The sequence below is a fragment of the Sciurus vulgaris genome (assembly GCF_902686455.1).
Source record: "Sciurus vulgaris genome assembly, chromosome: 11".
In the NCBI taxonomy this organism is placed as follows: domain Eukaryota; kingdom Metazoa; phylum Chordata; class Mammalia; order Rodentia; family Sciuridae; genus Sciurus; species Sciurus vulgaris.
The window spans coordinates 66,185,807-66,211,569 of NC_136472.1; the positions used below are offsets into that span (position 1 = coordinate 66,185,807).

At 47.2% G+C, this 25,763-nt stretch overlaps 4 protein-coding genes across 7 annotated transcripts in view; 3 read left to right on the forward strand and 1 right to left on the reverse strand.

Annotated features, from left to right (window-relative positions):
- Positions 1-185: 185 nt before the first annotated feature.
- Positions 186-6,983, forward strand: TPP1 (tripeptidyl peptidase 1). Its single transcript, XM_079105729.1, has 13 exons — positions 186-385; positions 501-572; positions 837-976; positions 2,121-2,271; positions 2,460-2,587; positions 2,732-2,910; positions 3,014-3,212; positions 3,373-3,561; positions 3,821-3,890; positions 4,271-4,391; positions 4,493-4,651; positions 4,820-4,945; positions 5,105-6,983. The coding sequence occupies exons 1-13, from the start codon at positions 201-203 to the stop codon at positions 5,243-5,245; spliced, it is 1,860 nt and encodes a 619-aa protein (XP_078961855.1). The 5' UTR covers positions 186-200; the 3' UTR covers positions 5,246-6,983.
- A 510-nt stretch (positions 6,984-7,493) lies between these two features.
- Positions 7,494-8,903, forward strand: TAF10 (TATA-box binding protein associated factor 10). The gene is made up of 5 exons (XM_079105763.1): positions 7,494-7,774; positions 7,915-8,069; positions 8,290-8,354; positions 8,441-8,555; positions 8,737-8,903. The coding sequence occupies exons 1-5, from the start codon at positions 7,543-7,545 to the stop codon at positions 8,824-8,826; spliced, it is 657 nt and encodes a 218-aa protein (XP_078961889.1). The 5' UTR covers positions 7,494-7,542; the 3' UTR covers positions 8,827-8,903.
- ILK (integrin linked kinase) lies at positions 8,876-15,262 on the reverse strand. 2 transcript variants are annotated; one of them, XM_079105737.1, is made up of 13 exons: positions 15,131-15,262; positions 14,599-14,763; positions 11,454-11,619; positions 11,202-11,297; positions 10,950-11,046; positions 10,773-10,856; positions 10,584-10,669; positions 10,335-10,444; positions 10,095-10,222; positions 9,887-10,008; positions 9,691-9,790; positions 9,454-9,584; positions 8,876-9,287 (listed from the first exon to the last, which is right to left on the reverse strand). In XM_079105737.1, the coding sequence occupies exons 2-13, from the start codon at positions 14,685-14,687 to the stop codon at positions 9,138-9,140; spliced, it is 1,359 nt and encodes a 452-aa protein (XP_078961863.1). In that variant the 5' UTR covers positions 14,688-14,763; positions 15,131-15,262; the 3' UTR covers positions 8,876-9,137. The 2 variants fall into 2 exon arrangements, with proteins under 2 accessions (XP_078961863.1, XP_078961862.1); XM_079105736.1 differs by having other exon boundaries at positions 14,599-14,719; positions 15,131-15,260.
- Positions 15,263-15,268: 6 nt separating this feature from the next.
- RRP8 (ribosomal RNA processing 8) overlaps positions 15,269-25,763 on the forward strand; it is a 45,705-nt gene continuing 35,210 nt past the window's right edge. For 2 of the 3 annotated variants that reach the window (XM_079105732.1, XM_079105731.1), the window contains exons 1-6: positions 15,269-15,540; positions 16,747-17,113; positions 17,305-17,758; positions 17,844-17,973; positions 18,107-18,213; positions 18,296-18,392. In XM_079105732.1, the coding sequence (XP_078961858.1) occupies positions 15,442-15,540; positions 16,747-17,113; positions 17,305-17,758; positions 17,844-17,973; positions 18,107-18,213; positions 18,296-18,392 (1,254 nt within the window). In that variant the 5' untranslated portion in view covers positions 15,269-15,441. Of the gene's footprint in view, positions 15,541-16,746; positions 17,114-17,304; positions 17,759-17,843; positions 17,974-18,106; positions 18,214-18,295; positions 18,393-18,600; positions 25,708-25,763 lie in introns of all 3 variants that reach the window. The other variant, XM_079105733.1, reaches the window with a different exon arrangement.

Below are 25,763 nucleotides of genomic sequence, written 5' to 3' on the forward strand. Positions count from 1 at the left end.
AAACCTATGAGGCAGATCACTTTTTATAATAGTCTCTGTATTAGAAATGTAGAAACCTAGTGTCTGAGAAATCAAATTATTTTTCTTAATCATACAGCTAGGAAGAACCCATGTCCGTGGGCCTCCAGAGCCCACCCCCTTGTGATGATTCCTTGGGGGAGGGGCGGGCTTGGGCAGCAGGTGGGGAGCTGTGCTAAACTATGCAGGGAGCGGAAATCTTAGTGGCAGCCCCACCCCTTCCCAGCACTCAGGACCACTTGAGAGGAAGAAGCCTACAACGTCACTGGTTACTAGGCAGGGAGGTGGTGGCCCTGGAAAATGGGGCCCATGTGATCTGTCACATGACAGCAGATCTGCAGAAAGGCGGAATGGGACTCAGAGTCTGGTGAGAAATTAGGGGGCCCCGGGTGAAGGGGATCATGTTGGAAAGAGTACATGCTGGAGAGTGGGAACATAATGACAGTTCAGCTACCACTAAAACCCACCTGCCGTCCCTGCAGCCTTCTAGGGCTCCTTGCCCTCATCATCGCCAGCAAATGTCATTACACCCCAGAGCCTGACCAACAGAGGACGTGAGTTGACTTAGCACTGACTCCTGCATGCCCTGTTCTGCACCCACTGTCCTGGTCCTAGCTTCCCTCACCCTCGTACCAGCTCCTTTTACCTCCATAGCCTCCACACTGGTTTCCCAGGCTTAGTCTGTCATTCACCTTCTATGATCCCTATCTGCTTCTGAGATCCTACCCAAAGTCTCAGTCCCTAATCCAGAACCTTCCCTGACTCACCCATATTTTCCCTCCACACCCTAACCAAGGCCCTGTCCCCTGACCTTGCAGGTTACCCCCAGGCTGGGTGTCCCTGGGCCGTGTGGACCCCGAGGAAGAGCTGAGTCTCACCTTTGCCCTGAGACAGCAGAACCTGGAGAGACTCTCCGAGTTGGTGCAGGCTGTGTCGGACCCTGGCTCTCCTCGCTATGGTGCTTGTTGGGACCAAAGGCGGAAAGGGGAATTTGATGGAGGGAAACAGGGCTGGGCAGGGCATGAGATGGTAGAGACCATGTCAGGGTCAAGCTCCTTGTGTCTGACGAGAGAGTGATACAAGGCAGATGTATGGCAGTGACTATCATTGAGGAGTTTGAATAAAAAAGTGAATTAGAACTTAACTGAACCAAAGTAACATTCTTCCCCACGTGTTCCACCTGTTTTCCTCAGTCTAAAAAGCAAAAGGTGGATAAGGTTAAAGGCACAGACTTTATGATCAGCTCTAGATTCAAATTCTATTACTTACCAGCTAAAGAGAAATGAGGAAATAGAACCTAATACTTACAAGTGCTCATCAATTCAATTTCCCATCACCTCCATCAAATTCACTCCCATTTCCTCCTCTATTCAGACACTAAGGCTGCCAATTTCAACTTTTAAATTGTCTTTAGATTAGTCCACATTTGGCCATCTCTCATTGCCACCCACTCAGTTTTTATTCTTTCTATTGGATGACTGCCCTGCCCCTTGATTGGTCTGTAGTCATTTTTCCCCTCTACCTCAGTCCCACTGTACTACCCACTATAGCCCAAAAAAAGTCCTTCCAATGGCCAAGCTGGATTGTATCCCTTCCCTGGTTAAAGTGTTTCATGGCAGAGAGAAAGTGTGTATGTGTGAGGAGTGGAAGTGAGCAGGGGTGGACAGTCTCAGGTCATCCTAGAGGGGAGTACTAATGTGTGTGGCTTCATGTAGGAAATAGTGGCTCACCATCATGTTAAGCTTAAACTCAACAAGTACAGTGACATGAGGTAAATTAGATGTTATAATTGGTTCCAAAAGTTTTGAAAACTTATTGGAGATAAAATAGAAAACTTAATTAAATATATTAATCTCATTTGCTTTTCATGATCATGGAAATGCGTGCTATGGTGCAGCATTTGCAACCTACTGACCTTTAGGGTAAATCTATATTTCATGACCATGGCATTGCAAGTCTTTCCAGACATTTCTTCCCCTGGTCCTCAAATATACCCAGCACCTGCACAGCCCTCCTTGGAAAGCCCTGATGTTTCTTGTTTGAGGTTCAAACAAGCAGCTTAGGAAAGCCATAAAAGCAAGGCTGTCTTTGAATCCCTGCAGGAAAATATCTAACCATAGAGGATGTGGCTGAGCTGGTCCGGCCATCACCACTTACCCTCCACACAGTCCAAAAATGGCTTTGGGCAGCTGGAGCCCGGAACTGCAATTCAGTGACTACGCAGGACTTTCTGACTTGCTGGCTGAGCGTCCGGTGAGAGAGAATGATTGCCCCTTGGAGGACACCAATTGTCCCAGGGAGATCAGTCACCCCAAAGGGAGGGAGTTGAGAGTTTGCTTAGAGCTTGTGAGTAGTAGTTAATGCATGAGGAGATGACTGACTGCCTAGTGGTGCTCTGTTGCATGCTTTCTGACCTCTGTTTTCTGATCTCTGACCTCCAGACAGGCAGAGCTGCTGCTCCCTGGGGCTGAATTTCATCGTTATGTGGGGGGACCAGCAAAGATCCATGTTGTAAGGTCCCTACGTCCCTATCAGCTCCCTCAGGCCTTGGCCCCTCATGTGGATTTTGGTAAACCAAGTGGCAATGGTGGGGGTTGGGACAAGGAGATCCAGGGGCTGAAAAGTATAGATGCCATAGGGCGGGGTTTTTGGGAGATCAGGGATAAAGTGAGTACTGAAGTCTATCAGATCTCAACCTGACCTCTTTCCACAGTGGGGGGACTACACCGCTTTCCCCCCACATCATCCCTGAGGCAACGCCCCAAGCCACAAGTGGCAGGAACTGTTGGCCTGCACTTTGGAGTGACTCCATCTGTGCTTCGAGAGCGATACAACCTGACAGCACGAGACGTGGGCTCTGGCACCACCAACAACAGCCAGGCCTGTGCCCAGGTAAGCCACGCAGAGAGCCCCATGGTTCACACAGCCTCCCCGAGGAGTCTTCAGTGCCTTATCACCCTCTTACTCATGATCCCTGCTCTGACCCCCTCCACAGTTCCTGGAACAGTACTTCCATGACTCAGACCTTGCTGAGTTCATGCGCCTCTTCGGTGGCAACTTTGCACACCAGGCATCAGTAGCCAGAGTGATCGGCAAACAGGGCCGGGGCCGGGCAGGGATCGAGGCCAGTCTGGATGTGCAATACCTGATGAGTGCTGGTGCCAACATCTCCACATGGGTCTACAGTAGCCCTGGTACTGCTAAGGGGACTACCTGGTGGGGAAGTGGGTTGGAGGTGGTTGTTGATCCCTGCTCTGACAAGGGAATGCCAAGAGCTAAAGAGATCCTGACAAACCCTCAATGACTACCTTTGTGCCCACCTCTCAAAAAAAAAAAAAAAAAAAAAAAATCCAGGACGGCATGAGGCACAGGAGCCCTTCCTGCAGTGGCTCCTCCTGCTCAGTAACGAGTCATCTCTGCCACATGTGCATACTGTGAGTTATGGCGATGATGAAGATTCCCTCAGCAGTGCCTACATCCAGAGGGTCAACACCGAGCTCATGAAGGCCGCCACTCGGGGTCTTACCCTGCTCTTTGCCTCAGGTGAACTCCTACACTGAACTTAGGCAATCTACCCCCACCCACCCAACTTGGGAGCTTTGAACACCCACCCCCGCAACCATGACCATTGAGCCTGATCTCTGACTCATAATCTGAACTCAGAACCTCAACAGGGACCACTGACATGAACTTTAAGCTCTGACCTTCTGCAATAAGAGCTGATAACCAAATTTCCTCCCTAGCATCTGAACTTACCAAGATCTTACCAACTAATACGGTTCCAAACTTGTCTGTCGGCTAGGTGACAGTGGTGCTGGGTGTTGGTCTGTCTCTGGAAGACACCAGTTCCGTCCTAGTTTCCCAGCCTCCAGGTAAGCACTCCAAACTACCACTTACCCATAATCACAAATCTTTCACCTGTGACCTTGTGATTTTAGCACCTGTGCCTTGATTCTGTCAGGTGTTCCTACAGTTCAGCCCTTAGTTTAACCTGCCTTAGTTGCTGCACTCCCCTCTCTTCTTTCTGTAGGTCCTAGGCCCCAAATCTCCTGAGTAGGACACAGCTCCCAAAGTTCCTCTTCCTCACTCCCTTGGCATTTTAGTGGCATATTAAATGAGTGTTCTCTAGAGAAAAGTATGTATAGTTAGCTCAGACCATGCCTTGAGGCACAGGTACATGCTTCCCATAGGAGCTCTCCAGCAAGATTTAGGCCATGCTTATGTATTATCTGAATGCCGTATTCTCCCTCAGCCCCTATGTCACCACAGTAGGAGGCACTTCCTTCCAGAATCCTTTCCTTGTCACAAATGAGGTAGTTGACTATATCAGTGGTGGCGGCTTCAGCAACGTGTTCCCCAGGCCTTCATACCAGGTACGTGCATGTCTGTGTGGAGATAGAAGGTTGGGAGGTTCTCAGTTCAGCACACTGATGGGCAAGCTATAGGTGAGTACTTACTCAGAAATGCTTTTCAGGAGGAAGCTGTAGTCCAGTTCCTGAACTCTAGCCCCCACCTGCCACCATCCAGTTACTTCAATGCTAGTGGCCGTGCCTATCCAGATGTTGCTGCACTTTCTGATGGCTACTGGGTGGTCAGCAACAATGTACCTATTCCATGGGTTTCTGGAACCTCGGTGAGAATCAGCCTGGCTCCAAATGCCCACTCAGTAACTGCCTCCTACCTCTAGCACCTTGCCCCCAGAACCCCTGATTCCTCAGAGACCTCTAATCCTTTCAAACATTCTTCCCAAAGGTCCAATCATTCTGAAACCCTGATCACTACTTGCACCTTCACCTTGCAGGCCTCTACTCCAGTGTTTGGGGGAATCCTGTCCTTGATAAATGAACACAGAATCCTCAGTGGTCACCCCCCTCTTGGCTTTCTCAACCCAAGGCTCTATCAGCAGCATGGAGCAGGACTCTTTGATGTGAGTGTGCAAGGGTATAGATGTCATATGAGTATGGGATTGGCTAAGATGAACTTCGGTGCAGTTATAAGTTGGTGATATGTGAACACAGGGTCAGGAGGTTCAGTCTATTGGTACTGATACCAGCAGAGCCAGATCTAATGCCCACCTCCTCCCTAGGTCACCCGCGGCTGCCATGAGTCCTGTCTGAATGAAGAGGTGGAAGGTCAGGGTTTCTGCTCTGGCCCTGGATGGGATCCTGTGACAGGCTGGGGAACACCTAACTTTCCAGCTCTGCTGAAGATACTACTCAACCCTTGATCTTTTCCTGCTAGGAAAGCTGACTTATCCTCTGCCCTATGATGGTGAATCAGTCCCTTAGTCTGCCCTGCTGAATCCTCAACAACTGCAGACAGCTCATCTCCCTAACTCTGAAATGCTGTGTGAGCTTGGCTTGACTCCCAACCCTACCCTGCACCCTCACACTCAGGTCTCTTTACTCTTGCCTTGGGTTCCTCAGCAAGATGATATAACCACAAATTTTTGTCTGCCCTTCCCTCCACCTCTTCCTATTTTCAACCAGAGATTTGAAAACAGGGTGAGGATGTGATCTGTTATTACTGGTTACAGAAGGCTCAGATCTGATGCCCATCACCTCTCTACTATTTCATGTCATGTTTATTCTTCAATTTACTACAATAAGACCTCTGCTCTCACTGTTTATTCTTTCCTCCCCTGATGCTAAGAAATAATGGCCTACTTGCTGCTTCATCCAGTGCATACTTAACTTCTCTTATCACTCCTGTCTTCATCCTTCACAGTTTCACCTTCTCAGCTTCCTCATGGAATGCTGGTATTCTTCATTGCTCCATTCTTAGTCTTTGGCTCTTATCATTTTACTCATTGTCCCCTGGAACACATTACTAGTATCTATAGCCATCACCATCGCACTAAATAAGATTTTCTATCCAGTAGTGATTGCTACTCAAATGTGAGATATGTGATACTCAACAGTTCATCTCCTTTTCACCCCAAATTATTCCATCTTTTGTTTCTTCTTGGTAAATACTATACTTTTTTCAATCAAGCCAGAAATCCATGTCCCTTGACTCTCATTTTCTTCACCCCCCACTATCTTAAATCAACAAGTCCTACTGATAGTATCTTTTAAAAATATCTGTATCAATGCAAAAGTCCTTCCAATTATATTTCCTAAGAACATCTGAACTTACTCTCCTCCATCCCCATCTCTCTCCATCCCCATTACTACTGTACTAGCTTGAAGCCATATTCTCTCTCCTTTAAATTATAGAAAAACCCTTGCAAAAAATAGTGTCCTTACTTTTGTCCATTCCTATTCCACCTCGGGAGTCAAATACAAATCCCATGAAGTCATTTACCTGACAGAAACCCTTTGAAGATTACTGAATGAGGCTCACGTTTTTTATCACAACTCAAAAAACTTATTTTCTGTTTGATCCTGAGTAGCAAATAATTTTTCCTCTACCTGCCTGCCCCAAGGCCAAGAAACTTACCCTAGCTCAAGCTCTCCAGTACCCTGAATACCAATCCCTGATACAATTGCCTCCATGGTTTACAGGATTCTTTCAAGGCTCAGCTCTGAAATCACTTTCTGATTCTCTGAGGCTAGGTGATTTTGGTATGGCAGAAAAATCCAGATTTTCAAAACCAAACCTGGTTGAATCTTGGTTTTGTAGGAGAGAAACTTGGCTAAGTAAATTTATCTCTAAGACCGTTTCCTCACGTAAGTGGGGATATCACTACCTGCCTTTCATAATCAGGGAATAAAATCAAGTGGAATCATGTTAATAGAGTGCCTAGAAGTGGGTAGCAGATATTCTCTTCCTCCCTTGCACTGCACACCCTGTGCCTACCTCTAGCATTGTAACTACCGCAGAGTATTGAAATTGCCAGTGTGTTAGCCTCCAAGACCGTTGGTGCCTACAGGACTAGAATTTTGTCCTATTTAACTTTGTACTTCCATGTCGTAGCTCAGGAGTTGACAAGTAAGAATTAAATAAATGTTGTTGACAACCTCGGCGCTTGCACTCGCTGTGACTTTTGTGTGATATTCCTTAGGCTGAAATATTCCCTTTTCCATCTACAGCAGCGCGATGTGGGGTTCTCCTCTCAGAGCAACTGGCGAGCAATTGGCGGGGAGGGGAGCTTTCTAACTCCGCTACAATCCTCAAAAGGCTGAATAAAGTAACTTCTAAGAATGCAGAGTGCCAAGGAACTCTAGTCAAGGAGTGTCGTACTGATGGGCCCCAACGCAAGGTCTAAGCGTCCATCTGAATCAAGTGACCCAGACCCGCACTGTCTTCTACACACACAGTGGCTCCCATCCCGGCGGAACCGCCGTGGAGCCTTGCGAGGCTGAAGGTGAAGGGCTACCGCAGCAAGCCTCTCCACTGCTTGGTTTTTTGCCCTTCGTTCTATTTGCCTAACCCGCCCACAGGCTACCCGAGGAGGTGGGAGCCGCAAGAGAGCTGACACCGTCAGGCGGGGCGAGTCGCGGAACGTGTGACGTCACCCCTGTGTGCGTAGCGTGAGCGGAAGCGGAAGCGGCTCTGTTCGCCGCCTCTCCCACCGGCCCGATGAGCTGCAGCGGCTCCGGCGCGGACCCCGAGGCGGCGCCAGCCTCCGCCGCCTCGGCCCCGGGCCCCGCGCCCCCGGTCTCGACTCCCGCTGCGCTGCCCGCCAGCACCGCCGCGGAGAACAAGGCCAGCCCCGCGGGAACAGCAGGGGGGCCTGGGGCTGGAGTCGCGGCTGGGGTCACGGGACCTGTGGCGGCGCGGGCCGGGGAGCCGGCTGAGCGGCGTGGGGCGGGTGAGGGCCGGGACGGGTGAGGGTGAGGGAAGCGCCTTGGACTGGGCTCAGCGGTGGGTGAGGGCAGAGGGTACCAGGCAGACCTAGCTGGGACCCTGCGCCTCCCACCTCCACGTCTCAGTTTGCTGGTTCTTCTCCAGCTCCGGTGTCGGCTGGCGGCGCGGCGCCCCCGGAGGGGGCTATGTCTAACGGGGTTTACGTACTGCCGAGCGCGGCCAACGGAGACGTAAAGCCCGTGGTGTCCAGCACGCCTCTGGTGGACTTCTTGATGCAGCTGGAGGATTACACGCCTACGGTGGGCTTCCCGCCTGAACAAGGCCATCAGGCCAGCTGTCACGCCAACTTTCAGCCACACCTGCGTGCTTTTCAGCGTCTTCTATTGTTTTATTCCCTCTGTCCACCCAAACTATGAGCTTCCATCTGATAGGCAGGCCTATCTTTTTCCCTTTCCCTCTTCCCACTCAGCCCATCAGGGCACAGGGCTAACACTGACAGTTGTTTAATTGATTTCTCAGATCCCAGATGCAGTGACTGGTTATTACCTGAATCGGGCTGGCTTTGAAGCCTCAGATCCACGCATGTGAGTAAACCCAGGGCAAGACAGAGCTTTGGGTGCTTTGTACAATTTATTGTCCATCTCCCTCATACCAGTTTTTTTCTCTTTAGAATTCGGCTCATCTCCCTAGCTGCCCAGAAATTCATCTCAGATATTGCCAACGATGCCCTCCAGCACTGCAAAATGAAGGGCACAGCCTCTGGCAGCTCCAGGAGCAAAAGCAAGGTGTGAAGGGAGGCTCACTGAGTCAGTAATTACCCTCCACAGCAGTAGAGGCTTAACTTATTCAGAAACCCCTTTGGGGAACTGCATCCTAGGGGAGGAATAAGTTATACTCAGGGTCACCCACATGGGATTGGAATCTGGGATTCCTGTGCTCAGCTGGTACTCTTCCCTCTTCCCTCAGGACCGCAAGTACACTCTAACCATGGAGGACTTGACCCCTGCCCTCAGCGAATATGGCATCAATGTGAAGAAGCCGCACTATTTCACCTGAGCCACCCAACCCAAATGTACTTGTCTGTCCCCGTGTCCCCACACCAGCCTGTTTTCATAATAAACTTTATTGTGACAGGCGGGGCTGATCCCTCCCATGCTGGGAGACACCTTGTGGCAAGTGACGAAGCTCTGAGCTCAGCCCCTTTTGGGGCCACAGTGGTAGGGATGGGAACAGGGGAAGGGCCCCATAGCTGGGGTAGTACCATGACTGGAGGCAGGGGAGGCAACCAGAGGCCTGCTTCTTTGGGGAGCTGTACTTCCCCAAACATGTCTTGACACCTCTGGAGTTAAGGCAAGGACCTTCCGGTCCTACTTGTCCTGCATCTTCTCCAGAATGGGCACAATCATGTCAAACTTGGGCCGCTTGGCAGGGTCTTCATTCATGCAAATCTTCATGAGCTTACACACATGAGGGGAAATACCTGGTGGGATGGTAGGCCGAAGGCCTTCCAGTGCCACCTACAAATAGGAGGAAAAATGAGGTGAGTCTCAGAATTTGAGTCTGTCGTGTAAGCAGAGGTCTCTGGCCCTTGGACAGAATGTCACAAAATGTGGGAAGAGCCTAGGCCCACTACAGTGATCATTACCACCATTGCAACACAAGTGTATGCAGTTCTATACTCACCTTCATTCCAATCTCCATATTGGAGAGGTCAGCAAAGGGTACCTCTCGTGTCACCAGTTCCCACAGAAGCACTGCAAAACTCCACATGTCTGCTGAACGTCTGTTTGTGTCTTCAGGCTTCTTCTGCAGAGCTGGAGGGATAGCCCTTGTCTGTTCCAGCTGCCTAGCCTATCCTGTCTGCCCCCTCTATTATTGAGCTGGTCCTTCTCTACCTCCCAACGTGATGCCCTCACCCACCTTCAGGGGCCACCCAGGCAGGTGCATACATGCGCCCAGGGCATTGGAAAGAAAACTTGACATCGGCCATGCTGATTCGGGCAGTCATATCCTCGTCAATCTGAGGAACAGAAGATACATGGAAGGAGGTGAGTCCCATTCTAGATAGGCAAAAGGCTTTTGGGGCCTGGGCCATTAATGAACTTGGTAGCCTCACCATCACACTACGGCTATTGAGTGCATGTCGTGGGATGAGGGGCTCTAGTGTGTGCAGGAAAGCCATGCCTCTTGCCATGTCTAAAGCAAACTTCACAGCTTGGCTCTGGTCCACGACAAAATCTAAGGGAAGGTAAGAAACAACTTGAGAGAGATTTGTGTACCCCTTCTCCCAGGCCCTCCCTGACAGGGCCAGCATTCCTACTCACTGGTGCCTTCATGTAGTACATTGTAGAGGGATCCATATGGCATCCAGTGTGTGATGAGTGTAGGGTGAGGAGCAGGTGGAGATTGGCAGGCACCCAACACTGGGAGCACGTTTGGGTGCGAGAAGATCCTGGGAGAGGGAAAGAGTGTCCTTGGCTGAGACCCATGATAAAAGATCTCCCCTTTCTGTGCCATTCAGAGTTCCTTGGAACCAGCAACTTCCAGTTTAGACCTTGCCCCACCTGAGTCGGGGACACTCCTCATTGAAGTCCCTGCTTTTCCTTGTACTCCAGTCTCGAACCTTCAGCACCTTCACGACAATGTCATTGCCCTGCCAGCGGCCCTTCCATAGCTGAAGGACGGGTACAGGTTAGGAGGCTTTAAAGCTACCACTTCCTTGTCCATTAACTGGGGGGAAATCTTCAAAACAGGTGCAGAGCTGGTAATTTGTGGGGGTTTAGGGAGGGAGGGGCAAGAAAGGGAGGAGTTACCTCTCCAGAGTGATTTTCATTGAGCTTCGCCAGAAAGTTGAGTTGTTTAAAGTCAATGCCAGAGTGTTTGTTCAAGGTCCCATTTCCTAAGAATATGGGCAGGTTAGGCACCCAGCTTTGCCCTAATCCAGCCCAAGGAGCCCAGGATTACTCTGTGTTACAACTCCTCCCGCTACAACAATGACTCACTGGGCCGAGTGCGGGTAGTCCCCTTCCAGAACGTGTCCTTGTATGGAATACGGTTGAGGTTCTGGCCCATCTTTTCTGCCCGTTCTGGGGAAGAAAAAGCCTGAGTTGTGGTAAGGAGGGAGGAGACATGCAGGGAGGGACAAGACAAGAGAACCAAACTATGGGTAAGGGATAGACCTCGGAGAAGCTCTCTCAGGGGTGCCTTGGCTTTGTCTACAGGCATCTCTCCATACTTGTTACAGATGCTGACGAGGGCTCCATTAGCCACCAGATCCTGGAATGAAAAGGTGCTTATGATGAGGACCCCTGCTACCTCCCTGACAGTCACAGCCCTTTTGAGTGTCACATGGCAGTACTGATAGGACAGGTTGAAAGTTTCAGCTCTCTTTGCTTCCTCCCCATCCCAGGACTTGGGCCTTAAGTACTCACCTCTGCCACTTGATCTTGGCCCCAAAAACAAGCGTAGTGCAGAGGCACATTCCCATGCTCATTCACTGCATTGATGTCAGCCTTATACTGCAACAGCTGGGCCCCATGGCCAGATAAAAAGAAGAGGAAGAAGGCAGTCAGTCCCAAATGAGATACTGGTGTTCCAGCATGGAAAATGGGAGAGCACATTAGATTACAGTGCCTGTGGTTGACCTCATGGCATGTTTGTGATGTGGAGGGTTTTGTTCATACCTTCTGTACAATATCACGATGTCCATGACTAGCTGCCAGATGCAAGGGAGTGTCATCCCCACGGTTCATCACATTGATCCGTGCCCCCCTCATGATCAGCATCTCAACCACAGCAGAGCGGCCCTCTCGGCATGCCCAGTGCAAGGGAGAAAAGCCATGATCATCCCTTTGAAAAAGGGCAAGAATCACTGAGCTGAGGTGGTCTGGGGAAAAAGCTTTGATTCATGAAAAACTGACAGTTATTTTGTACACTCTCTGGGAAGGCTTGCCTCTCTAGGACTTCTCATTCATGCCAGCAATTCCCAAAGGTCCAATTCAGACCTTCCCCTGAACTTCACACCAACCATCTAAATAACCTAACTTTTGTATAATAGGATTTGTTATCTTCACCACCATCTCCATACCTTTTCTTCCCTGGCAGGCCCTCTTTCATTAGGTAGTAACACTCTTGCTCTGGTGTCCTCCATGCTAATTTTGCAACATTTATTGTCCTTGGTTTTTCACTGTACATCAACTACTGTGGCACTTGTTGCACTGGATTGAAAAAATCTGTTAATGTAGGGCTATCTTGCATGTTAAGACTAACTTTTTCAGGGAAATAGACTGACAGCAGGTATTCAGGGTATGTTAATGGGGGGGGGAGGCATTTTAGAGAAGGCAGGCCACAATTCATGGGTGAGGAAACACATTGTTTGGCTGTGATATTGAAACTAATATCTAAAAAGGAATGGAATTAAAATTGTTTTGGAGGGATTTATAATGAAAAGGGGAAATGCTTCTGATTACTGATGAGACAGCACCACACAGAACATAATTCTACTTAGCACTACAGGATACAGAAAACTATGAGAATGGTTGTTTTAGAATGAAAACCATCCCTGGCTTTTTTCTTTTTCCAAGGCATGTTTTATAAAGTAAAAGAAGTGTACAAACAAAACAACTGGGTGGGAGCTAGGTCTGCTTGACAGCTTGGAGCCATAAAAGGAAATTCCCTCTAGTCCTTGTCTTTAGAGCTGAGAGGCGGGGCAGGAGGCGGTCCTAGGTCCTGGCACAGCCTCCGGATGCCTTAGTGCTGTGGTCACTTCCCGCGGGGGGCTCTAGGCTGGCCTGGAGGAGATCAGGGGTCTGGCCACCCTGCTGCCCCCCACAGCTGAGATGGGGCAGGTGGTGGTGCTGCTTTTAACTAAATCATTTCCCCCTCCACAGCCTGTCCTCATCTACTTATAAATAGCCAAAGTTTTTCCAGGATGTGGGTATCCCCGGAAGCTCCACCCCTCTACCCCTGTCAGCTTTGCCTCCCAAACCTTTAATTTGTACCCTGACTTATCAGCTTCCAGCAGTCTGTGACCCCAGAGCTGGCCCAAACCCTAGGGTGGAAGTATGAGCACAAGGGTTCTATCCACTGTCAGGCTGCGTGTTCCTTCAAAGTTTGGACTATTATTTCAAGTAGGCCTGTAGGTGATTAACCACCTCCTCATATCCAGCACACAGACAGATAAGGCTCTCACACTCTAGTCCCCCAAACCAGCACTGAAATCTTCCAAGATCACCAATGCTACCTCTTCACCTTTTGGCAATGAGGAATCTTCAAAGATGTCTGCCCCACTGGGCAGCTTTGCCTAAGCCTGTTATGTTTCCTCATACCAGAATAACAGAATAGTGAACTGTGCTCACTTTCTATCAAGAGTACCCTTTATGAATTATAAGGAAAATGAAACTAATGATTTTGCAAATAATATTAAGAAGAAACCACATAAGCCTAATGGAACCAGTGTAGCCTGGACCAAAATGATAAGATGATCCTGACCTCTCAAACCTAAAAAGTAAACACACTCAGCCTTAAAAAAAAAAAAAAAGCTAAAAAATGAAAATCTATCCTGAATTGCCAACACTCCTGCTTTTCTTTTTTCCTGTGTCAGGTAACATTGGAAAAAAAAAAAAATCCACCTTTATTTTCTCCTATTTCTTCACCTCTCATTCACTTTCCACCTGCCCAAGTCACCACCTTGAGGCCACAGATTACCTCTGGTTGTGGGACTAGCACCCACCACAGGAGGTATTCAGCACAGTTCCTTAATTGAAGGAACCCTATGTAGATTGGTTTCTTCACCTATTAATCATCTGAAACAGCACTCAGATCATCAGATCTATTCTAATTGTAAATGCGATGGTAACTTCAAAATGTTCAGGTTCTTTGATCTCTTATACTATTGTTAACCATTCCCTCTCTGTAAATGCATTTATTCTCTAAGCTTTATTTATACACTTTTCTATTTCTCCTTCAATTTCTGATTGCATCTTTTAAGTCCACCGGGCTTTTCATGTCCTATCCTCTTTCCTTCCACTGTTCTGAGACGCTATCTTCACTATCATGTACATGCTACTATATCTCAAAACTACCTACAAGTCAGATCTCTCTCCTGAACTCCAAATCTACATAACAATCTACTTAAGATTTCCAAGGTGCTGTATGATCGATCACCTTAAGTTTAACATGTCCAGAATACAAAGCCTCATCTTTCAGCTTTCTCCGTCTCGGTAAAAGCAAACACTAGATCTATCCAAGTGCTCAAGTCAAAGCCATCTTTCATTTTCCACACCGAGCCCATTAATTTTTCATCCTTAAGATTTCTGGAAGCTGATCACGTCACATTTTTCACCTTCCCAAATCTGATCCAAAACATCACTTCTAGGATGAACTAGGTATTACATGCTCTTCACAGAGCATCTAAGATGATATTCATGGAACACTGTATCACTACACAGCTTTAAAACCAAGCTCTTAGAACAGAAGCATGACCCCTGCAGGTCTCTCCAGTCTTTTCTCCTGTTCTTTTTCACTTATACCCAATGCTCCAACCCACAAAACTCTTCTATCCTCCAGCTACTCGTAACTCTGGACAATTTCCTGGCGCGCTTGCCTCCTAACATTTGCCCATGTAGTTTACTAAAGCCGCGAAGCTCTCTGCAGCCTCTGCTTGTGAAACTTGAGTTGAAGATTTGGCTCAAACACTGCTTCCTCTGTGGAGACCCTCTGCCTCCGACAGGTTGTACTTTGCACTCATTACACTGGATGGCTAACTCACCCCCACTATACGTGAGCGCCCCACGTAGTGGAGAAAGACCTCCAGCCGTTTCAGCTCACCCCTGATTGAGGTCGTTCTCCGTGTTGTCCAGCCACAGGCGCACAGCAACCGCGTTGCCCTCCCGGCACTGAGTGAAAATGTCGTCCATAGCAGCGTCCCGACGATGGGGAAGCCTGGGGACTGGGGGGTTTCCAGGGAAGGGGAATGAGCCCGAGCTTTATCCGCTAGAGAGAAAAGTGTTGGTGCTGAGAGTGGGGGGCTGGGCGTTGTGTCCCCGGCTAATGGTGGTGTGTGAAGGAGTTCGGGAAGAGGGAATAATCCCCTGGGCGCGAGGGAGAGGCAGGTCCAGGAGGGGTAGGAGCGATCACTAGTATCCCCAGTCGGAAAGCAGGCACGGAGACCTTACCGCGAACAGTGCTCGCGGGCTGGGGGATGGGGAGGTGGCTCTGGCTCCGTTTACCCTGGGAGACCGGATGGGGGTCCTTCCAGAGAACCGCTCTGGTTCCCCACTCAGAACTCAGGCTGAATGAGGAGTGACGGGTTGGCAGGGCCCCAGTCCCGGACACGGGGCGCGGGTCCTCCCACACTCACCGGGTCTCGGGCTGGAGGCGCCTTCTCCGGGAACTCCCGTCCGGCCGCGCCCGCCACCCGGCCCCGCCCCACCCTGGCCCTCTACGGCCAGCGCCGGCAGCCTTCCCTCCCTTCCGATCGCCTCTCTTGCCCTTCTAGCCCACAAGAGCCTACACTCGATGGTTCCTGCGCCACGCAGGCCGCTCTAGCAGCCGCTGTCTTTACTCTTTGGTTTCCGGCTGCGCCCGGCGGGTTTGGACTTTTTGACTCCGGAGAAGCGCTCTGCACGTGGAGAGGAGGGTGGGCTGTGCGACCCTGCCCTTGAAACCCCCATGTTCGAGGAGCCTGAATGGACCGAGGCGGCCCCAGTAGCCGCGGGCCTTCGGCCGGTAACGCCACAGCCTCGGCCAGCTGCAACCTCACAAATCAAGGTAAGTGACCCCATAGCGCAATGGGAGTTGTATCAGGCCACGAATCAGACCCTGATGGATCGCGGTGCTGGGCATGCCTTGCCTGTGGGAGAGGTGGTACTTACGGCAGAGTCGGAGATCTAAATCTGAAGATCCCGAACTTCCAAGAGAAAATGACGTTGGATCCGAAGCAGTTGGTTGAGTAGAATTTGGTGAAGAGAAGGAGGTTCCTTGGACAGGAAAGGGGCAAGAGAGCATTTGCTATTCTGTTAAAATCCATGGATTGGAACACTGAATAAATGGAAGGGGGTGCTGTTGAAGAAGTAGATTAGAAGTTTTGCATATGTTGAGGCTATAGAAGTCAATGAAGTGTTTTTAGCAGCGGGGTGATTTCTTCAGATTTGTATTTTGAAAAGGAGTTCTCTACCTCCCTTTTCCTTCCCTCTCCACTCTCTCTTCCTTCTCTCTCTTCTCTCCAGGTCTTGGGAATAATCCAGGACCTTGGGCATTCCTCGAAAGCACTCTACCACTGAGCTACATCCCCAGCCTTGAAAAGGTTATTGATTGTAGTGTGGGGAATAGACTAGAGAGAGTAAGAGTGAGTGACAGGGAAGAGCTGTCAGTGTTGCTGTTCAAGGGGATGTGGGATTGATTGAGAACCTCCAAGGTAAATACCTAACCAAGGACCACTCAGTAGGACTTTAAAATCCTGAATCAACCTCACTTTTCCTTTAATAATAACAGTAGACCTTTTCCTTTCAGGCTAAATAGATGTAAGGACTGCTGTACTTCACAGGCTTTTTCTATCCTTCACTTTGTTTCCAACATGGACTGCCTACTTTGTTTCCATCCCCAAAGCCCATCAGCATAATCCAGGCCACTGATCTCTCTTAAGGTATCAGCTGGAGGTAAAGCCTGAAATGAAGGACTGGAATGGTCTCACTTTGGTTGCATTGCTTTGGCCTTAGTACATTCCTCTGGGGAACTTCAATTACTAATCATTTACACATTGAACAAAGTAGCGTGGGTGATTTTTCTGCTCTCTGACCTTCCAAAAGTTGGGTGGTGACATGAAAGTTCTGGATCTGACAAATTTCACAACAAGCTGATTAAGTTGACTAGGAAGCATCCAGATACCTCTGCCAATATCTAAACCAGGTCCCTATCTCTCCTTGTTCTCTAGCATCACCCATTGTCACCCCATTCTTATCCCTTGTTTTCTTCCAGGGCTCTAAGCGCCGCCAGCTTTTGGCCACATTACGGACCCTGGAAGCAGCATCTCTTTCCCAGCAACCCCCTGATAGCCTACCTGGCAGTGACTATGAAGAGGAGGAGGTGGTGGTAGAAAGGAAGAAGAAACACCCAAAGACCTTATTTGCCAGTTCCTCTACTAAAGTAGGGGGAAAAAGGAAGAAAAAATGTCAAAAACAGGGCCCACCTTGCAGTGACTCTGAGGACAAGGAAGTAGAAAGGAAGAAGTGCTGCAAACAAACTTTTGACAGTGATTCTGCTGAAAAAGAGAAGAGAAAGAGGAAATGCCAAAAACAGTCTCCTTCAAACCTAACCCAACACCTGGATAGTGTTGACCAAACAGGTACCTTTGCATGTGTGTATGTACATGTGGTGGTCATTCAGCTGACTGTACAGAGGTTATCCACCATAGGCAATAAGTACTTTTATCTAGGCCAGTCTATGTCTTCAAGAGTATGGCCAGAATGACTTGCCGAGTTTCTGAATTTAAGGGACCTTGCCCCAAATAACACCTTACTTTCTCCCTCCCTGCAGATCACAAAACCTGGAAGAGTAGTGCTACAGATAATGTACCCAAACTGAGCCCTGGTTCTACTTCCCCTAAACAACCGCATACTTTGAGCCGTAAGCAGTGGCGGAATCGGCAGAAGAACAAGCGAAGACACAAAAACAAATTTCGTCCACCTCCAGCACCAGATGAGCTTCCTGCTAAAGCCTCTATAGAGGAGACAGAGGTGGCTCCTGCCCCTAGGCCAAACAGCCAAGAGACTCGGGCAGAAGCCCTACGAGCCCGCATGGCCCAACGGCTGGATGGGGCCCGATTTCGCTACCTCAATGAACAGCTATACTCAGGGCCCAGCAGTGCTGCACAGCATCTCTTTCAGGAAGACCCTGAGGCTTTTCTTCTCTATCATCGTGGCTTCCAGAGCCAAGTGAAGAAGTGGCCACTGCAGCCAGTAGACCGCATTGCCAGGGATCTTCGCCAGCGGTGAGGGTGGGCTCTGTGAGAAATGGTGTAAGTCATTCAGGGGCTCAGATCAGACCAATGTGTAACCTATCCCTTCCACTCCCAGGCCTGCATCCCTGGTAGTGGCTGACTTTGGCTGCGGGGATTGCCGTCTGGCTTCAAGTGTCCGCAACCCTGTGCACTGCTTTGACTTGGCCTCTCTGGACCCCAGGGTCACTGTGTGTGACATGGCCCAGGTAAACCCCTCTATGTATCTGGCCTGTACTCTTTAACCCCTCTTGCCCCCATCCTGGTATCCAATCCTGGTACTCAATGCTGAATTTCTCCTTCTAGCACTGTGTGCTTCATTTAATATCCCACTCTCCACAGGTGCCTCTGGAGGATGAATCTGTGGATGTGGCTGTATTTTGCCTTTCTCTGATGGGAACCAACATCAGGGACTTCCTGGAGGAAGCAAATCGAGTGCTGAAGCCAGGGTAGGAGCCCCCAGGATTTAAATACATGTATATGTTTATGCCTGTATCCTCACATTTATACAGAACTTCCTGCTCTTCCTAGTGGTCTTCTGAAAGTGGCTGAGGTCAGCAGCCGCTTTGAGGATGTTCGGGCTTTTCTGGGGGCTGTGACCAAACTGGGCTTCAAGGTCATCTCCAAGGTGAGGACCCCAGGAAGTCTGTCTCTATTTTTGTCTTATGTGTAGCGTTCAGGAAGGAGGGCATACATGGGAAACAGGCAGTTTGCTCTCTAAAGGCACAACTCTAGGGGAAACCCTGTGAAGCTTTCTGATCAGGGGAAGGATTTAGGGGGAGGTGCTTTGAAGAGTTGTGCATATTTGGAGCTCACTAGGTCTTTTCTGCCCCCAGGACCTGACGAACAGCCACTTCTTCTTGTTTGATTTTGAAAAGACTGGGCCCCCTCGTGTAGGGCCCAAGGCTAAACTCTCAGGCCTGAAACTTCAACCATGCCTGTACAAGCGCAGGTGACCTCTGGACATCTCTAAAACAGGAGGCAGGTTCAGAATTCTCAAGACTGTATCCAACCAGGCTGTGAGCCAAGACCTAGTATTGCCTTCCCTCTGTCCCAAGAACAAACTGTGATAAAACCTGTGGCCCAACTCTACGCTAGTGAAATCTTCTCAGTTACAAGAAGCATAACATCCCTTGGGAAAGCTAAGGAATAAGGAGTTTGCTGTGAGAAAAGGAAGATATCTGAGAAACAAAGATCTTTAGACATCATGAAAACTAGTTGGTTTGGAATTGAAGGATCTTTGGATTTGGTTCTTCTTTCCATCTCTCAGAAGGCACATGGGCTTTTTGTCCTGATCTCTCCACTATGCTCTCTTCTGATCTATACTGACCAGTCCCTGCTTACCTTCTGGTTGTACAACTTCAGTCTACCCAGACCTTCAAGACTGCAGACAGGCAGCTCTTATATCATGGCAATTATAATCTTGGCCTACCATTTAGAGCTGGAAGTCATTTAATCTCTCAATATCACATTTCTTTCTTGGAAAATGATAAAATTTCTGTCTTATAGCATAGTTGTCTGGGTTAACTGAGGAGGTCTATAGCCAGAACTGGAAATAGGTGGTGCTCAATAAACTAACTTTGTCTATTGTATGCTGTAAGTCTTATTGTTCTTTGAAGACCTTTCCTAGACCAGGTAGAAGGTTGAAGGGAAAGTAATAGATATGCTGACTGAGGAAGAGTCTAGGAAACTTCAGGTTAAGCCTTTCAAGAGACTAATTTCGTGGGATGCTTAATGTATTTTGAGCTGTCCTTGGAGAGCGGTAGTCCAGGAGTTGAGTTTCTTTCTGTTCATATACAACTAGTTGATGTCATACTGGGATAGGAAATTGTGCTACTCATTGGTCGTATAGTCTGTCCTTTGTTTTTGCCTTGTAGTGCCCAGATCAGCATGTCTACAGAAAATCATAGGCAGGGAAGTCTAGTACTAGGGAAATATGATCTAAAATGACAGATCCTAGACCATCCCTGGAATGTAGCTGCCACGGACCGAAGTGTAAAGACAGAGCCTCTTCTGTCTAAGAACAAATCTGAGAGTGCCCACTAGAAAAACAGGTACTAGGACTCTGAGCTATTTGGATGCTCTTTTGAGGGAATAGAGGTTTTGAAATATGTAATAGGCTATAGGACTTTTGGAGGCTGGGCTGTGAACCATTCAACACACATAACATGCCTTTGCGTGTTTTGTTCTCTGCTGAATACTCATCTGACTTTAGCAAAATTTGTCTTCCTGAATAGCCTAGTTGTTTTGTACTCCCCCACTCCCAAAGAAGAATTCATTTTCATCTGTTTTCAAATTACTACAAGGAAGAGTGCTCTGTTAGCATTTAAGTACTGTGTTGTGGCTGCTCTGCTGATTAGGCTGCAGTGTTCTCAGCCATATTGAGTTTTGTATTTCAACAACTTATCACCCTGAGGTACAACCAGGATGCTCATTTACCTAGGGAGGGATAAGCAATCCCTTATCCAAGGTCTATTTGAGTGAGATTGATGAGAGCAGCAGTGTTGTGGAAATCTAGGTTTGCAGTAAAAGATCAAAGTGTTGCGGACTAGTGATGAAAGAAGTGGAAGAACTTTGTTAGATAGAATTGGTGGGATGTTAGGAGTGGTTGAGAGAAAGGAGTCTGCAGCGCAAAGTTCCAGGTTTGTGGCTTGAGCAACTGGCTTGATGATACCTGTTAAAGTGTTCAGGTGCTCATTAGAGGTCATTTGAAAGTGGGACAAGCAGGGGCAATGATGCATGCCTCTAGTCCTAGCTACTGCAAGGCTTAGGAGAATCATTTGAGCCCAAGAGTTTGAGACCAACCTAGGCAACATAGTGAGACCTGTCTCAAAAAAGAAAAATAAAGGGGGGAAATGAAAGTGTGTAAGACATGGATGAAATCATCTGTGCCAGGGACTTGGGGATTTAACCTAGAAGTGGTAAAGTTGCTGGAATACATGAAATATTCAAGATAAGATAAAAAGAGAAAGTGGCCCAGAATTGAACTCTGAAGTGCATTTAATGGATGGGCAAAGGAAAATTAACCAATAAAGGCGACAAAATGAGAAGTTTGAACCATAGAGGAGTAAAACCAGGAGAGTGGCTTTTTTATACAGGAGGAATGAACACATTGTCATATGCTATTGAGATGTCTGGTAAAATGAGAGAGAAGTCAGATTGCAGTGGGTGAAGATTGCTGAGCAATGGTGAGGGCCTGTTTGAATTTTTCAGTGTATTCATGAATTATACCAGTCAACCCAATGATGTGGTTGAGTCCTACTGAGGAATCTAGGTGTAACTGTGAAAGAGGTGAGTATTAAGGGATCATCCAGAGTCGATATTGTGCAATGGAAATGAAAGGATAGTGAGCAAAGGAGTTTTAGGCTCTCACTTGTAAGCGATGGCTGTACTGGATTGTGAAGTGTTTTAGAACAGGTAGGAGAGTGAAGATAGGAGTAAGTTGTTGTATGACAAGTTATATGCTAATCAGACAAGTGACCTGGGAAGATAGGAAGCTGTTTCAGAAATCAGAATGCCTGGATTATTAATTTTAGAAGCAGAGCAGCTCCAGGTGATAGTAGTCTAGGGTGTGGTCTCTGGGGGTAAGTGCCTAAGAGGTGTGCAAGGGAGATTGCCTGGAGATTGAATAATGAAATGAGGGGTCAGGTATTATGAGAAAGGGGTTGTCTGCATGGATTTGAATTTCTCCAGCATGATAGTAAAAGTTGACAGTGGAACAGGTACCAACTTCTTGAAGGAAGGATAGGCTCCAGAAGTTCTACAGACAAAGAAAGAACAGTTTATACAACCTACTAGAAAGTCTTCCATGTTAGAGGTGGTATGAGCTGGTGAGTGGAGCTGGCTGCCAGGCAGCCAACATAAAATGCTCTTGACAGTCCTCTCCAGTTTCATGGAGCTTATTGGGGAGATTGTTGCGGCATTTCTATGAGGTAGGAGCATCCTGGGATAACCAAGTTGGAGGCAAGCCATAAAGTTTAATCAGTGTGTTTGATTATCAGAGTAGCTCACTGTAGCATACACAATCACTTTTTTTAGCTCTGCATTTGTGTTTTTTCCCAAATGTTACTAAAACTCATAGATCTGGATTATTTCCTCTTTTTTCTCATTAAACTCAGTGGGCCAGCTGGGGTCTGCCTTCTTGCTTTCCTTTCTTATAGTTTGGATCCTCCCTTTGCCTATTCAGATTCCAACCACGTGAATAAACATCATTTGGATCTGACTCAGGCCCTAGTGTCCCCACATCACTCATCCTGATTCCAAAAGCAGTACTCTCCTGATCCTGATCTGGGTCCTGGCTGTTCTGTCATCAACTTTGGGACAGACTTGTTCAAGTCCATGCTTGGGCTTTAGTGTTTTTTGCTGAGAGTCCATACTAATGGGAAAATAATGCATGTTCCTTAAGGAATAACAGCATGCTCACTGATTAAGGAACTAGAAAACTGTGTGACTAAAACTGATTGAAGGAGGGACAAGAGTAGTAGGAGATAAATTGAAGTGGAAGGGTGTTACTGGATTTTGAAAGGCAGTGGCTCTCAAACTTTAGAGTGCATTAGAATCACCTTCAAGGCTCATTATTTTGCAGACTTCTAAGCCTTCATGAGTTTTTAGGTCAGTAAATTAAGATCAGGTGTCACAAGTTCTTTTCTGGTTGCTTGGATTTTCTCAGTGAAACAGGAAGCAAATTTGTTGGTTGAGAGTGAGAGTGGGGAGTGGGTGTTGGGATTTAAAGAAAAGGAGAAAGTGAATATCTTTTCTAGGACAATGGATGAAGGAATGGATGTAAGTATTAGTGCTGGCAGCATTCATAGCATACTAGAAGTTCAAATCATAAGTAAAGAAGATGGGATAGGAGCAGACTGGGGCAAGATTGCTTTTCAGAGAGCTTGTTTCTTAGTGTACAGCTGGTCTGTCAGAACCTAACCCTGTCTTTAGGGAGGGCAGGTTTCTGCCTTCGGACTTTATGTCCCTTGGGAACTTCACTGGGACCATTTAGGAAGCATGAGGTACTAATTCCTACAGGAATGATGGAATTTGAGCCCTACCCAGGAAATGTACAGGTCAAGTAAAGGCTCATAAACTGTTTCAGTGGTGGAGTCAAGGGAGTGCTGCTGCTTTGACATTGGTCTCCATTTCCAGAATTTCCTCTGGCAAGTGATGCCTGAGTGTATCCTCTGTGCCCCTTGCAGGAAAGAGGGAGCTGTGGGGTGGTCTTGGATCTTGTCCAGTAGGACCATTTGGAAGAGGCAAGAAGACTCAGCACAGAAAAGTGAGGAGTGCGTCGTGTGTGAACTGAAGAGGGAGTTCGCGGGACCGCCCAGAATATATATGCATCCACCAAAGTCTCTTGGTGACAGCAGGGATTTACCCTTTAAATATCTGTCAGGCACATAGGGCATATAGCCACCCAGTCAAGCCAGACTGTTTTTTTCCCCTTATTTCTCTCTCTCTCTCTCAGGACTTGGGCACAGAATAAACAGCAGCAGTTAGGTAAAGAAGAAGTGTGGGAGAAAAGAGCACTACTCCATTCCCCGGAGCAGGCTCCTTGACTTTTAAGTGGGGCAGAGCCGAGAGGGGAAAAGATTTAATGCCACTATCGTTACACAGAATTAAATATTATTTGTGATTATGTTTTGTCCTTAAACTAGTCATAGAACTTTCTGTTAACTAAGGACAGAGTATGGTGATGCACACCTGTAATCCCAGTGGCTCGGGTGGCTGAGGCAGGAGGATCATGAGTTCAAAACTAACCTCAGCAAAAGTGAGGTGCTAAGCAATTCAGTGAGACCCTGTCTCTAAATAAAATACAGAATAGGAGACTATGGATGTGGCTCAGTGGTTGAATGTTCCTGAGTTCAATCCGTGGTCCCAAAAAAAAAAAAAACCAAAAAAACCCCCAACCATCTGTTAACTTAAGAATCTCACAGATTTACTGCAACTTTTTTCCACAGCAGGAAAAGAGTACTCTCCAATGATTACAGTTTGCAGAGGTGTTCAGAGAAAAGAATAAAGTTGGTTTGGATATCCTCAGTCTGGGCCTGGTACTTGTTCAGCACCCCTTTTAGAAGTCTCCAAGTAAACAGGTCTTTTGCACTTGTGTGCTCCTGCTTTTGCTTCCATAATACACTCCATAGGAACACATCTCCAAAAGAAACAAACAATCTTGGCAGGGACACAGTTCAGCTCCAAACAGTGACCCATTACATAATTGCACAAAGCCCTCTACAACTTCCAAAGCCCTTTACAACGTCCATAGACAGAAATAGTAATTAGAGCCTTTCATTTTCAGGTCTCCTCCTTCCCAGGTGATTTCTCTGACAAGTCACCTGGTTCTACAACATTTCACTGCTTCATTAACTACCTTAGTGGACTAATTGCTTCTGCTTCCCAAAGCAATTCATTGTCCACATAGCCAAGTGATCTTTTTTAAAATGTAAATAAGATTATGTCACTTCTCTGCTCAAAATCCTCAGTGGATTCTCATTGCCTCAAGAACAAAAAACAGACTCCTTCCCAGGCCCTGTGTGATCTTGCCCAGACCTTGCTGTCTAACTGCATTTTAACCCACTCCTCCCCTTTCTTAGAACGCCAGCCCCACAGGCTTTCTTATCATTTCTCATGCATCCCAAGTTGTTTCTACTGCAGGGTCTTTACACATGCTGCTTCATCTACCTAGAACACTTACCCAAGTGAGTTCATTTTCATCTTCCAGTGATTTTTTAGGATAGACACACACACACCCCACCATGGATAGGACTTCTTTTGGTTTAATGTATTGCATTTATCTTCTTCCACTCTGGTTTGTCTTTTTACTCTATGGGTGGTTATTGATGAACAGATCTTTTTTTGGAAGAGAAAGAGTCTCACTATTTTGTGCAGGCTGGCCTCAATAACTTGAGCTCGAGCAATCTCCTGCCCCAGCCTCCTAAGTAGCTAGACCTTCAGGTATGCATGCTGTGCCCTAAGCAGAAGTTTGTAATTTTAGTATATATTTTTTCAATTTGGAATTTTTTTGTTGTTGCTATTCTTTTTAGATATAATGATGGTAGAGCATATTTTGATGTACATACATGGAGTATAACTTATTCTAATTAGGATCCCATTCTTGGAGTTGTACATGATGTGGAGTTTCACTGGTCATATATTCACATATGAACATAGGAAAATTATGTCTGATTCATTCTACTATCTTTCCTATTCCCATCTTCCCTCCCTTATCTTCATTTCCCTTTGTCTGATCCAATGAACTTCTGTTCTCCCCCACCCACTTATTGTGTGTTAGCATCCATATATCAGAACGTTTGGCCTTTGCTTTTTGGGAATTGGCTTATTTCACTTAACACAATAGTCTCCAGTTCCATCCAATTACCAGAAAATACCATTATTTTATTCTTCTTTATGGCTAATATTTCATTTTGTATATGTATCACATTTTCTTTATCCATTCATCTGCTAAAGGGCACCTAGGTTGATTCCATAGCTTAGCTATTGTAAATTAAACTTCTATCAACATTCATGTGACAGCATCACTGTAGTATGCTGATTTTGAGTACTTTGGGTATATACTGAGGAGTGAAATAGCTGGTTCAAATGATGGTTCCATTCCAAGTTTTCTGAGGAATCTCCATACTACTTTCCAGAATGGTTACAACAATTTGCAGTCCCACCAGCAATGTGTGAGTGTACCTTCTTTCCCCCACATCCTTGCCAACATTTATCGTTACTTGTATTCTTGATAATTGTCACTCTGACTGGTGTGAGATGGAATCAGTGTAGTTTTGACTTGCATTTCTCCAATTGCTAGAGATGTTCATCATTTTTCATTTCTTTGTTGATTGATTGTATTTCTTCTTCTGTGAAGTATCTGTTCAGTTCCTTTGCCCATTTGTTGACTGGGTCATTTGTGGGTTTTTGTTGTTGTTGTTTTGTTTTGTTTTGTTTTTGTTGTTTTTTTGTTTTTCGGTGTTTTTTGAGTTCTTTACATATCCTGGAGATCAAT

Bases quoted from the DNA above. Each gene is read 5' to 3' on its own strand.
- TPP1 (XM_079105729.1), top strand. From the start codon at position 201: ATGCAGGGAGCGGAAATCTTAGTGGCAGCCCCACCCCTTCCCAGCACT. The intron at 386-500 runs GTGAGAAATTAG...CCGTCCCTGCAG, and splicing joins GGAATGGGACTCAGAGTCTG to CCTTCTAGGGCTCCTTGCCC. The intron at 2,272-2,459 runs GTGAGAGAGAAT...TCTGACCTCCAG, and splicing joins ACTTGCTGGCTGAGCGTCCG to ACAGGCAGAGCTGCTGCTCC.
- TAF10 (XM_079105763.1), top strand. From the start codon at position 7,543: ATGAGCTGCAGCGGCTCCGGCGCGGACCCCGAGGCGGCGCCAGCCTCC. The intron at 7,775-7,914 runs GTGAGGGCCGGG...GTTCTTCTCCAG, and splicing joins GGCTGAGCGGCGTGGGGCGG to CTCCGGTGTCGGCTGGCGGC. The intron at 8,355-8,440 runs GTGAGTAAACCC...TTTTCTCTTTAG, and splicing joins GAAGCCTCAGATCCACGCAT to AATTCGGCTCATCTCCCTAG.
- ILK (XM_079105737.1), bottom strand. From the start codon at position 14,687: ATGGACGACATTTTCACTCAGTGCCGGGAGGGCAACGCGGTTGCTGTG. The intron at 11,620-14,598 runs GTGAGCTGAAAC...CCTTTTTCAAAG, and splicing joins GAGAACGACCTCAATCAGGG to GGATGATCATGGCTTTTCTC. The intron at 10,009-10,094 runs GTGAGTAGGAAT...ACCTTCCCTTAG, and splicing joins TGTACTACATGAAGGCACCA to ATTTTGTCGTGGACCAGAGC.